This window comes from Branchiostoma floridae, chromosome 19, assembly GCF_000003815.2.
Source record: "Branchiostoma floridae strain S238N-H82 chromosome 19, Bfl_VNyyK, whole genome shotgun sequence".
NCBI lineage: Eukaryota > Metazoa > Chordata > Leptocardii > Amphioxiformes > Branchiostomatidae > Branchiostoma > Branchiostoma floridae.
This window is the reverse complement of record NC_049997.1, coordinates 4,108,404-4,122,804: the sequence shown is the minus strand read 5'-3', so window position 1 is coordinate 4,122,804 and position 14,401 is coordinate 4,108,404. Positions and strand designations below refer to the sequence as shown.

Below are 14,401 nucleotides of genomic sequence, written 5' to 3'. Positions count from 1 at the left end.
ATGTCGTCCTGTGCTGCCCAGCTCTGCATATGACCCATAAGCTCTCGGGATGTCGTGAGTTTTTGCAAACTTCTGGGCACTTTCCAGGCTTCTGGCTGCCACAGCAACAACCTGCATGCATTATTTTATACAACAGGAAATAATTTCTAAACCTTTGAATTTGTAATATTCTTCAATTACATTTAAGGGTTAATACCAGTGATTTGTTCATTTACATGCTCCCCTTTTTCTAAAAAATAAGAAGAGTTTTATATGATTTATTTAGATAAATGGTTTTAAGGTTTAATTCTTGAAATCTAACCACTTTCCCTTATCTTATGCCAGTAACCTCACACAATAACATTATACACATTACAATTACATTTGTATCTGCACACCATGGAAACCAGGCTTTTAGCCAGGACCAACAGAGAATTTGTTCAGCAACCAAAGTAGGTTTTCCCAAGGACCTTAGATAAGTACTCCAAGGAGGAGTCTTGCAGGGAAAGAGTCACCTTGCCTTCGCTGCCGAACAAATTCTCTGTGAGCCGGCTGGCTAAAATGCTGGTTTCCAGGGCAATTATAATCTGCAAGGAATGCTGATGCATTGTTAAACACGTAAGTAAAATGTCAGTTTGGACTTCAAGAACAAACTTATGCTTTCAAAGTCAATCTTTACCTGATGTTCGTCCTGCGGAAGTGTGTCAAGAGCGATCTTGAACTCGTTACTGATCCTCCCTGCACTCACAAACCCCCAGCGAGTCGGCGCCATGTTGACGGAGTCTATGTTACTTATTAACCAGGCCAACCTGTTAGAATAAAGCATCATTAGGGTTACTATTAAACTTGATGTTAATAATTAACTTGAACAGTCTAGACTCTAGAATAGATTGTCATAAATGGTAACACCAGGTTATTTCATCATCCAACGCCAAACAAGTCAGCCCTTATTGTGTTACTTATCAAATTAACCAGGACAATCTAGAATGATTTTCATTGTTACCTGCATGAAATATCCAATGTATTTCTATCATGTCCTGACTCCATATGTGTCTACCTAGGGCAATATAAAATCATCTAATGCTAATTATTGAAGAGAAATCATGCCATAACAATGAATGTGAAATACACTATGCTGCTATGTCGTGTATTGAGTAATGATGCTTAATTTGTTGTCTTAGGGTAGTTTGTAGTTGTTCATTCATATATATATAATTTTTTTTAACCTTCTTGCTGATACAATCATTGTGAAATAAAATTTGACTTGACTATAAAATCAAATGCCCAATTGTTACGAGTTGGCTGCTTGGCGTTAAATATTAACCAGGACCCACTAGAATAAATTGTTACAACTCCGGGCACTGTTACAGTTGACTCGTCAAAGAGCTCGCACCAATATGTTGTAATGAGTTACCATTTCTTATCTGTAAGTTACTTATTACCCAGTGCATGCTGCAATAAATCCTCATTAAGGTTGATAGGAATACGCTGGCACGTATGCAAGTCACGATGACTAAACAAAAAAAGAAAGCATGACCTAACGTTTCTGAAATCTAAAAAACTTCCTAATGAAGGCATAGTTATATTCATTAAGATGGTACATTTGGTAGTTTCTAAAATGTTAGGTAATATTATCCAAGCCTGAAATTGATTCTGTTGCCCATTCAAAATTGTCTTAAAATGATATTGACCAGGCCAGTATGGTAGATATTATAGGGGTAAAACATCGATATAAGTGGCTATTTATAACGTTATATGACAGCATCAAACACTAGATCTTTAGCAGATGAGATTCGGATCAATGTCTTAACGTTAAAAACAACCTGTCTTAAATCAAAATGTGACATACAGAATGCAGCAGACAATCCCTATTTTTATCTCAAGCCATTTCGAGAAGCATGTGCTTTCTTCTTACGTTTGAGGTAATCCTATCCTATAGCAAGAAATCTAAATCCACGTGATGAATTCTTAAGACATCTCTTTCTTACCTTCGTGCGCTGAGATCCTTTCACTGATAAGTGAAAGTTTCGCGCGTGTCACTCCCACTGAAACACTCAACTTTGACCTCACCAGCTGGACATATTTTAGGTGGTTGATGTATTTATTCCTTTGCCTGATCATAAATATATACTAGTACATTACCAGGTCACCAAATTGCTTAGCATGCCAACTATCAATTTTTCCATTCTGACCTACCGTAATACAATTGTCAGCTATTTTGGGTTTACAAATGAGGCACAGGCACAAGCCTCTTCGCACGTCGGCCTACTAACAATTGTTCCAGAGAGATAACTAGTGACACCTAGCAACTTCGGTACAAAGTGCATTTATTCCTCAGTTTTATTAGCAGCAATAATAGCCAGTTTGAAAACAATAGTGTATCTAGTGAAAACATTGTTAGTAAAATTGCTATAGACATCTACAGCAATAAGGCTACAATTTGATAAATAGTGCCTTTTTTATTACACAGCCATTTTCATTTTCTCTGATACAATACCCGTGACTTCAATCTTAGCACATTTTTACATTGTACAGAAATCCTTGGTATTTAAGAATGCTGTCTAATGGCATGAGTTTTTAAGAGCTTTTATACCAGTAGAGTTACCAATAACTAATAAACCAGTTACAGCAGTATTCCTTTGGTACGGACTGGTTTACAAATGACTTATGGCAACATCTGACCATCTGACATGCACCTCTCTTAATATCAATGGCACATTTAAATTTTTCTTGATTGATATGCCTAATCAAAACTGCATAATTAAAAAAAAGACCACAAAAAAGTGGTCACATGAAGGCCAGGGGCTCCTAATATGTATAGGTGATTCTTTAGTAACAAGTGGTTGTTTGAACAGGTTGGACTGTTCTTACAGCAAAGTACTGCACACAAGTAATGTAACCAGGGATTGTTTCAGAGCCCGTACTTTTGATTTTTCTGGTTAAATATGTTATATCTAGCTAAGATAAAAGTAAATTTTCATTTTTGTTTCAGTTTGACTTTTAGGACGGATGGAGTAAAATGATTTTCTGTCCCAACAAGCACATTTCCATCCTAGTATGGAAGGAAAGAACGGGTCCTGGTTGTGACTGACTTGTTTTGAATAAATGAGAAAAGGCTGATCAGAGATCACAGAATCACAAGTACCGAGACTTTTTAGCTTATATCATTCTAACATCACCAGGGATCTTTCGTCTTCCACTGTCTCCGAAAAAGATTAAGTAAAACCCAATAACCCAAAATCTAGAGTTAGTTTTAAAACTAGAGCAGACACCTGCTTTGTTGATTTTTATCCTGTTTGAACCTCTCACATCACCTGCAGTTAGCCCACGGGCAAGAATTTCCAATAAACTTATTATTATTATTCTGTTCATTCCTTGTCCTGGTCATATACCACCCCGACCACCTTCCGTGCCTGGTCCAGGATACCGGCTATCTGTAGACTCATGGCGTGGGTCATCAGGGGACTCTCAATCAAACCTTAGAATATTAGGAAATAGGAGAAACTGTCAGAACAATGTCAATGCAAACATTAAACAACACCAACAAAACAAGAGATAGGATATTACATGGAGGTTCCATGTCTGAGGACAGCCACTGTGATCTCCAGCAAAGAACCCACTACAGTTATTGAAAATAGTAGAGTACATCCTGGGTGAGTGGATCAGACTTATGTTATACAGAATACAGGGCTTTAGCCAGCTCGAATTTTTTTTCCGTCAGCCGATTCCAATCGTCGTGAAAATCGCGAAAATTAATTTTCCCTATGACACTACAAAGTAGTAAATGTTGCCATTGAGACCTTGAAAAACCGGTTTTAATGAGATTATTGCATGCGAAAGAGCGTCGACACACATTGTCAACAATCATAACAATAGCAAAACAAACAGTGTGTGGCTTTTACAGCCGTGGACAGCGTCCCCAAGCCGCCTGTGGCTTCCACCTAGGAATTTTTGTCCGTCAAGGTTGACGGATTGCTTTAAAAAATTTTCCGTCAGACACAGTAATTTTCCGTCAATTGACGGAAAAACGGACGCTGGCTAGAGCCCTGACAGAATATAAGGAGACAAGATGATAGTGGTGAGCTTAAAAGAGAAAATTGAAAAGAGTGCCCAAAGCAATGTAAGTACCATGGATTCTTCAAGATTGTGGAGCTTATACTTCTTTGAAAATCTGAACTTAAAGATCACTTAAATTTTCCTGACCTTCCTGAAGACACCTCCTGACTTCTATAGCCTCAAACCTCATCCCCGTGCTGTTATTGAAATTGAGAGGCTTCCCTGGAGGAGGGAGAGGGAACTGGTGGGTCCCGTCTGGCGCGATCACTTCTGTGGGGCACCAGAAGTTTGGAATCTGCAAATTGCATTGTAGAAATACATTGTATGTTTCATGCTTTAATGTGGTCACTTTTTTTCCTACTTCCTATTAATGAGGTTATGCTTCATTGTCTGTTGATGCTTTATTTTTAGACACAGTACCTCAAAGCTGACAAGTCACTCTACAAATTGAAGTGTTCATTTCAGATTGTATACAAGATTTTTGTCTAAGTGGCTTTAAGCCAAACAAAGAAAGTTTCAAACGTTTTTAACGTCCTTGGCCAAACGAAACACTATTTGGGGTCATTCCAGCATTCTTTGTGAGCTAAAAATGTTTATTTCTATCTCTATTAGCAGCATAATTCAAGAAAGGCAAACAGAAAATTTATCCAAACCTTAAGAGAGGCCTTTGTTCCATACACATATGCCTCGTTGGCCAGATTTGCAGACATAGAGCACAGAAGTGTGGCCATCCTGTTTCCACTGTACTTCAGCACTACAGTCACTGTCTCATCAACTTCTGTAGGAAAAAACATCATCTGTCAAAGTTTTCAATTATTGGGTGGGCCGACTACAGACTCTCTTAGCAGCCAGAGGCTGACTTGCAAGGAGCTTACAATTGGCCGGGCTAAATTGCAAGTTTGGACTGCTTTTCATCACTAATAACTTCAGTGACAACAGGGGTGCCTAAGCATTTGCACGAACCCTATGAAATTCGTACGCAATATATTATGTGATACACATGAATCACTATGCGAAAACGCACGAATATTATGAAATTCACACAAATCACTATGCAAAAACGCACGAATATTATGAAATTCGCACGAATCACTATGTGATTCACACGAACCTTATGAGATTTGCGCGATCCTTATGCAAAAACGGCGGCCGGGAGGAGGCATGATTTTGAGCGTTAATCTACCCATGATATTTATATTTCAAGGCATGGAATGGACATTTACTGTCGCAAAGATGTATTTGATGGCCTGTGAGCTACTGTTTTGCTTCATTTCGGCGTGTTACATCGTATTTTCCGTCGATGCCGATCGAAGCCGCCATCTTGAAAATGCCGCTCCGTCTGTCACGTGACCCCGGCAGTAGTTGCGCAATTTCGCATAAGGATCGTGCAAATCTCATAAGGTTCGTGTGAATCACATAGTGATTCGTGCGAATTTCATAATATTCGTGCGTTTTTGCATAGTGATTCGTACGAATTTCATAATATTCGTGCGTTTTCGCATAGTGATTCGTGTGTATCACATAATATTCGTACGAATTTCATAGGGTTCGTGCAAATGCTTAGGCACCCCTGGACATCTATAAGGCAGTACCTGCCCCTGGTGCAGCCATAGGATAGTAGGATTTGAATCACACACACCAGGAAGGACCTGTATTATAGCCTGAGTGTCCAAACATTTAACAATATAGCTCCCGAGTCTCTTCTGTCCTCTCCTCTCAGCTATCATACTACTGGATACAAGGCTCGTTGTATTATGCTGAAGGATGGTTGTCTGGCTTAGCTTAAATAATAGGTGCAAATACAGATACATCATCATCATCATCATCATCGGCATTTGCTCGTAGCTGAGCATTAAAGTTCATATCAGATCTCAAATACAGATACAGCTAGGTAGGAATTCAGCCTGATTCACTTCTAAGCTGAAGAAGTTCTAAGCTGTCTACTGATATGATAAAGCAAAGGAGTAATAATATGGCAAGTGACAGTAAGTCAGCTATCTCACCCCCATCGCTGAGATGTCCACTAGTGGTGACATCCTGTGGTTCTTCCCCTCCGAACACCATGGTGGCAAACTGGAGCGGATAGATCCCCAGATCCAGCAGGGATCCGCCTCCCTGGGATCTAACAAGATCATACAATCATGTATCAAACTGGAGCGGATAGATCCCCAGATCCAGCAGGGATCCGCCTCCCTGGGATCTAACAAGATCATACAATCATGTATCAAACTGGAGCGGATAGATCCCCAGATCCAGCAGGGATCCGCCTCCCTGGGATCTAACAAGATCATACAATCATGATCAAACTGGAGCGGATAGATCCCCAGATCCAGCAGGGATCCGCCTCCCTGGGATCTAACAAGATCATACAATCATGTATCAAACTGGAGCGGATAGATCCCCAGATCCAGCAGGGATCCGCCTCCCTGGGATCTAACAAGATCATACAATCATGTATCAAACTGGAGCGGATAGATCCCCAGATCCAGCAGGGATCCTCCTCCCTGGGATCTAACAAGATCATACAATCATGCATACAAACATGTAGATCCAGTAAATATCTTTGCTTTCATACAACAAGAAAAATTGATAGGTGCGTGACATTATGTTCAAGACTGCTAGTGTATAGAAAACAATAAATCATGCATGTAGTTGCAGAAGGGCTGCAAGTTTGTGAATTTGTCATTTGCTCTCTATGTTGCCTTTACAATCACTCTCCAAGCAGTGGTTTTTGACACTAGTGGTGATGACTGGGGATCCAGGGCTACAGTATATAGAATACAATAAAAATCATTGCTGGAGGAGTATAATAAAATTGTCATTTGCTCTCCAATTTTGCCTTTACTTGTAATATTCTCTTAGCAGAGGTTAGGCTTTGGCTTCTTTTTGAAATCTACTTAGATGGTTGTTTGGCTGGCAGACAAAAAAAACTGACAATATATTAATTACATTAATGTTGAAAGCTCAGGTCAAAAATGCCTAAAAAGATGTCAACAAGACGCTGGAGCCTAACCTCTGCTTGAAGAGTATTTACATGAACAATGTCCCAATTATCAATATTCAAATCTTTATTTTTTTAGTAAATCTCAATACATCTTGCATTAGCTAGTATGAGACATACAAAAAGGAAATAGTTATGAATTGATCATATTTGTTCAGAACGTGACAGTCAACACGACCACATAAAAAAGTATGTAAAAAAAACTCATGATCTTTGGATATTAGACTAATGGTCTTTTGACACAACTAGTTAAGTTGTGCCATGCCTATCAGATATCTATCTCAGACTGAGTCAGTGCTTGACTGGAGTGAGACTTAAAAGGTTGTGTAAAAGAAAACTCCAATTTCCTATATGTTTCTTAAAAAACTAACCTTTCTCTTAACCTCGGCACATCACCAACATTAAATCCAAAACATGCCGTCACCACTTTCACTTCCCCGACTGCACCTGAGTCGATGATGTCACGGATCTTTTTGTATGCTGGGAAGAAACGGCTCCAGACAGCCTGTAACAAAAGATAATTGTGTTATTGGATAAGTACTTTTTAGTGCATATCATTGTACTACTGATTTGTACTGAATTTCCACATGACTTAAAGTAAGGAAAGTTTACAAGGCATTACATGCAGTTTGGGGAAAAAACGGAAAGGCACTTAACACAACTTTCCTCACTCCATCCAGGTATAAAAAAAGGATACCACACTTTGCTTGTGGAGGTAAAAGGTGGCTAAAGGTTAGTGATAGGCTCTGCCTTCCAATACCGTGCCCTTAGGCCACACCAATTTAATTTCTTGGTTCACGGATTTTTTCATAAAAAATATGGAGCGAGAGGGCGAAATAAAAATAAAAATTGTAAAATGGTTGGGGTAAAGGTAACGGCTAATCCAAAACATAAAGAAAAAAAAGTTCAGCTTGAAAAAAGTACAAAAACACTTATTATTGTACAGTAACGGCACCTGTACCCACACTTTAAGGAGCTTATATAAAAGCTAATTTGCTACACCAGAAAGTTGATGAATGATTTCACTAATGGTGAAAATTTGCTGAGTGATAATTTTTATTTTTATTTTTTTTTCCAAAGAATAGGAGCGAGCGAATCCGTGAACCAAGAAATTAAATTGATGTGGCCTTAGACACGATAGATAACAACTTACAGCCTCAAAGGATACATGGAACCTTTGCCTTAACCTTACAAAACAAAAAGTCTATGGGGAGAGCTTTACCTCCATAAAGAAAAGGTTCTTCTCCTTAGCGAGGCCGATCATCTGCCACGCCTCTCGGGAGTTGACAGACATCGGCTTCTCACACAGGACAGGCTTCCCTGCCTGGAGCATCATGGTAGTCACTGGGGCATGCTGGGTATGGATGGAGCCGATGTATACCACGTCTGGGGTGTATGGAAATGGAACAAATCATACCATTATAATTGATGTAGAATTATTTTTAATCTTTCATATATATCATTCTTTCCTCCTCACCCAGAACAGGGATGAACAAATCCACTAGCCCTATAGTCCCGGGCAAGTGAAAATGCCAATCGGGCAAGTACATGTCCTTCCCCACTTGCTCGATCGGACAAGTTAGCTTTTCTTGTTGTACTTGCTACTTTTCAAAGTCATGACATCAAGCATTGATTAACACAGAAAATAGAGCCAATAGCAAAAATTCCATTGAAGGCCATGAATGTACATAGAAAAATGTCATTTAGATTTCGGGCAAGTGAAAAATTGGTTCGGGCAAGTAAATTTTTTAAGTACTTGCCCGATAGGACAAGTCAATTTTAGAAAACTTGTCCAACCCTGCAGAAACATTTTTTCTTTATCAATTTATCTTAAGGCCATAAAGAGGGGTAACTGAGGTGATTGGGGGGTGTCTTAGCCTGACTAAAATCGCGCCCCTAGCGGCCGGCCCTAAGATTGCCGCCTCCCTCTCGGGGGGAGGGGGTCATTAAGCCCAGCCGGCGAGAGCTTGTGTAAACACAGGCTAGGGGGGGTCTTAAATAGTTATAATTTCTAAGTTAAATATTAAACTTGGGCTGAGTTAAATATTAAATCAGCAAATATCATTCTAGGACACATTTTTATAAACGATATGTATTCATATCTTACCTATGTCGTCCTGTGCTGCTAGCTCTGCATATGACCCATAGGCTCTCTGAATGTCGTGAGTTTTTGCAAACTTCTGGGCACTTTCCAGGCTTCTGGCTGCCACTGCCACAACCTTTGTAATAATTTGGAATGGAAGATTAGAAGAACTCAACTTCTCAATATACACAATATACTCAAATTAGTCAATATACACAAAATTGTAAAGAAATATCAAATCTTGGAGGAAAAGATATGCCAGCTTGCTATTATTAATATTATAGCAAATTTAAGCCTTCAAAGTGAATAACACAAAGGTTAATGATAATGTTACATTTTTGATAGTCCGGGAAGGCTTAAAAGCTACTTGCTGATGAAAAGCTAGTGAACTGTGACAAGTGTCCAAGTTCACAGTTGAAGGATTGATAATAACTTACTTGGTGTTCATCCTTAGGCAGAGTGTCCAGGGCCACCTTAAAGTCGTTGCTGATTTTCCCGGCGCTCACAAACCCCCACCGAGTCGGCGCCATACTTGTTAAACTTGGGGTCACTCTGAAATTAGTTATTGATATTCTGACCACGTTCTCTGCAGGGCGTAACCAAACTTTCTGAGCTCTACTTGATCTAGATCATATTCAGGAGTCCGCAAGGTTTTCCTCAGTGAAAAGTTGGATCGTCATTTTGTCAAGTTTTTAATACTGTGGCCCTTAGAAATAGTTACAGAGTCACGGACAAAAAACTGGTATTAACTTAAGTTAAAATATATAGTTTTCAGACGCGTAGCAATGTGTTTTGTCGCAGAGTCTGCGTCTGGCAGTATCAATGATTTTGATTAAGTCAAAAACTGAAAAAGTGACGCCCCTTCACAACTTTATTTCGAGCTCAAACGACAATGAGTAAGATGGAGCATTGGCTGTAGGCTCTGATAGTAAAGATGCAAAACCCTTACTGAAAGCAAAACTACGAAAGCTTCACCCTCCTTTTTCAGCACTGGAAACCAGTGCTGAAGATGGCTTCCTGTGTGAAAATCAACTCGCCCCGAACGGTTCGGACCGGTCCGAGGGCAGTCCGAGCGGTCCGCCTACGTCAAAGCCGTCCGGCCCGCGAGGCTGCCAGTCCGAGCGCCGGGCGGTGAACCGTCATTAAGTGGTTCAGCACGTTCGGCAGTTCAGGACCGCCGGACGCTTCGGGCGCCGTAAAACACTTAGAAAAAATTGCCGCCGCCCTGCCAAATTTTGTCTAAGTCCCTAAATTGTATGAAGCCGTGCGACAGCGCCCCCTTCCGTACACTAGGCGCAGCGGCCAGAAGAGCAGTAAAGTCCGTAGGTGAGACTATTAGACATTGTTAGAGGCATGCATTACGTCCATTATTGCGGGGCAACAGCCAGAGCGGGCGAACACTAATAGTAATAGCGTTGCACTATCGCCAGAACAATACAAAATGTACTATGAAAATTTGAAAAATTGAGATTTTTCTACCTTCAAATCTACAACTTTTCTTCTATATTAAATTTTGGCCGCGACTAATGAATGGGTGACGTGTTTTCTTGTACATATATGTCACCACGCACAGCTGTCTGAAGTGAAGAGTAGAGTATAATACAATACTCAATAGAGTAGCAAAAACCAACTGATGGGTCTTCTAGTAAAGTTTACATACACTTATAAAATGCTGTTCATTTTCCAATTTCCAGCTTACTGTGTTGAGTCACCCTTTGAAGAATCTGCTCCGCTACTCAGTGCAGTTTTTCTGCATGTGCGAACGTTGCTCAGAAAGCCCGGCTGTCCAGTGTGCGAGATGATTTTGGAAAACACGGCGACCCCAGTTCCAGGCTGCACCCGCTGAAATAAACAGCAGGTTGATTGACATCCCGCCTGTGAGGCGCACGTGAGCGGCGCTCTGGTGGTCTTCCCACCACACATTGGCCGTTGCCATGGTGCCATGCTGGCGGCAGCCGTTTGATGTGTACAGTGTGGGACAATCTATTTACTGGCTAGCCAATCGCTACGATTTGTACGAAATGAGCCGGAGACGTCGATTTTCACTGCAAATAATGAGCCACATGATTGGTTGTAAGAAACTGAAACTGAAATCCTATGCCCCACTATCAAGTTTCTTGGAAATTCATCTGAATATGGCGAGCCAAAACACGTTGTTCAACCACGTGATTAAGACAATGCCAAAATTTTCGCAGTTACATATTGCCACATTTTGTGACATAATTTAGGTTGTGGGCCCTGTCCGAGTTTTATGGACGGAAAAATACGTCTGGGAGAACTGCGACAAATGCCTGTTTGTCTAATGAAGTCGGCAGGCTTGCTTGCCGACTTGCATGTCGGCTTGCTCTCTCCTTGCAGGAAAATATTAGTCTCTACCAGTACCAGACTCCGGGTCGCTGGAAAACCGTAGAAATAGAATGAATAGAAGAGTAAGCCGGCCAGGGAACAGTACGCGACCTGCACAGTTTGGATTGCCCATCACGCCCATGCAGCGTTGAGTACGCGGATCACACCTACATGTTTATCCTCTCGACCATTATTAAAGGGTAATCTGCCACGAAGTACCAGTCTTTGTATCGTATCTCGTACACTACCAAATGCCGTGCATGCAGCATATAAAATCTTTATTGACACGACAAAAGTAAAGCGACTTTCGTAAGGTCTATAACTAAACAGACATATGAATATCTATAGGTATGAACAAGTCATTGTTACGAAGTCTGTTCTCATGAAGAATGAATATGTTTTAGTCCTGTTTGTCTCTTTATTTTTCTCTAGCGATAAATGAGAAAAAAGTCTTAAACACGTAACAGCAGATACCGCTTGGATAGTCGCAGTGGCATGGCGAATAAGAATTCGGCACGCCGTGTTTCGTTTCTAAAACTACATTGCTATATTGTCCGTTCTGCTGTCGTGTTTGATTTACTAACTACATTGCCCACGCCAATAAAATCGTTGTCTTCCAAGCGCATGGCACCTGAGGTCTTCACCATAATAAACGACAATGCTATTGTAGGTCACCCTGGCACCTGAGGTCTTCACCATACGACTCTGGATTGATCAGGCTCGCACGGCGTTAAAACGGGCGGGGAAAAGTTACAGACCACCATTGTTTTCTGTAGAACTAAATATAATCTTTCTACCCTATGATTAAATAATTGTCTCTGGCGCTTTACAAATAAGACGACATTGAGTTGCGCTACGTTTCGGTTGACTGTCATTGTACCAAGCGACGATTCTGTCCAAATGTGCAATAATACGGGAGATAATGTTGAAAATGTATTTAGCATCTTTATTGCCTTTCATGGCGTCCGGCATTATCTCGCCTTGTGGACAATACCTAACATGATTTGTGAAGTGCAATATTTTGAATGTTTCTCACTTACCAAAATTTCCACCATCGTTTGGAGTCAAAGCGCATGCTTTGGCCGGAAAGGAACTTGTGAGCAGTACCTGGTTGGATCACCTGTTGGACGACCTGTAGCAGCGAGACTTCAATCGACTCTCTGAAAACGTGTTGAGTTTGACCAGTGATATTCCCCTTGACATTATATCAAGAAAGTGGGACTAAAAACAAGTACAGTGCTGTGTCACGCTGGAGTACGGTATCCAAAACAGGACACGGGGAACGGTTAGCCGAACATCTAACGCCACCATTTTATATGCATATTGTTGTTAGAAGCGTTAGAACTACTTTATCATTTTGACCTGTACTTAGCTTTAAGAGCACAAACGGACAATAAAAATTCGAAAATATATTACTCGTTAGTCGAAGCGACGACTGGATCAAGAAACGCCGTGGATGGCTGCATCCAGCACGTTACACTTACAGAAGGAGAGACTATGCACTACCCGTGCGTCGCAAATTGATAGGGGTTGGGGATGGTGACGCACAATCTAGGGGTCATGTCATGTTCCCCTGAGAAATTTGGACGCTTCATCCTTCGTAATATGAAAGGTTAGACTTAGAGAACTGCCCTGGATCTGGCCAGGGACAGGCGGATCTCAGGACACGCAACAGTGCCTCCCGAACCGTTCTGAACGTTCGGACCGGTTATCACGATTATTGTCAGCAGGGTGTCAAGCTTGAAAGACTCCCCTGTCTGCCCCTGGGGATAACATGAGCATTGCGCGTGCGTCGCGGTCATTTCAAATTGAAAACTCATCAGTAAACCGCTTCCTGATGTCCTGTGTTATATTTCCGCTTTTTAGTCTTATACTAAGGCTAAATGTACAGACTATCATGGATAAGTTGGAAGAGGTGTCGCGTGAGGGGTTTGTACGTTGTCGTTTCGGGTCAGGATGCATCAAACTGCCATGGAGAGATGGAAAAGGACTAGCAACACAAACAATTTGTGTGGAATTATGTTCTGGTGCTGTTCCAACCGACTGCCGAAACTTCCGTGGAATACGAACGGACTGGAATACAAACATCCCTTCTTGTTCAAGACTGAACTGGTAAGAAACTGTTTTACATCGTTTAGCTGTGTTACCAAGTGTGTTAGATGTGAAATTATCAACAGCACAGTCAAAATCCTGGCTAACTGAAGGCATGTATTTTTTCCGCACTTACTGGGACTCCTGTGGGCTGTATTATGCACAATGTTGTTTCAGCGCCCATTTTCGTGGAAACACAGTGGTATGATGACGTAATATTCACTTGTTGCAGCAAAGAGGAAGTCATGTTTCCACGTACCGTTGCAAATTATATCATAAATATAACCTTCTCGGCGAAGATAATGATGTGATTATGATCGTCTTACAATTTCCGCATACACCACTGATCGGAGGTAATTTTAAATCCATGACGAAGGTAACGAAGTAACGTTTCCTCAATGTCCCGGGTTTGATAAAACCTCCCTGGTTGGGGGCAACGTTCTCACGGGTCGGACATGTCGGAGCCAGGCGGATCTCTGGACACGCCACAGTAAATCCCGAACCGTTTGAACCGTTCGGACGGGCTATCGGGATTATTGTCAGCAGGGAGTCAAGCTTTAGAAACTCGCCTGCCTGCCCCTGGGGATAAAACCTGTGAAATTCCAGCGAATTTGTTTTCTTCTCTGTACTTCAGTAAGTGTATCTTGGTTGTGTACATGCCCAATGCTGTGTAACGACTAAACGCACAGAACAAAGACTAAACTGTAGACTAAGCGTAATCTGAATTAGCACGTCAGGTGTCCATGTCCATGCTTCATATAGAGTAGAGAGAGTAGAGTATAACTACAACTGAAAAATATTAATATCAACGTTCCATAGAATTACTTCTCCTCACCATGGCATAC

At 41.1% G+C, this 14,401-nt stretch overlaps 1 protein-coding gene across 1 annotated transcript in view; it reads right to left on the bottom strand.

The window, feature by feature from the left end:
- LOC118407083 overlaps window positions 1-14,401 on the bottom strand; it is a 40,483-nt gene that overhangs the window by 5,866 nt on the left and 20,216 nt on the right. The window contains exon 19 of the mRNA XM_035807501.1: window positions 3,396-3,457. Coding sequence (XP_035663394.1) covers window positions 3,396-3,457 — 62 coding nt within the window. The remainder of the gene's footprint in view (window positions 1-3,395; window positions 3,458-14,401) is intronic.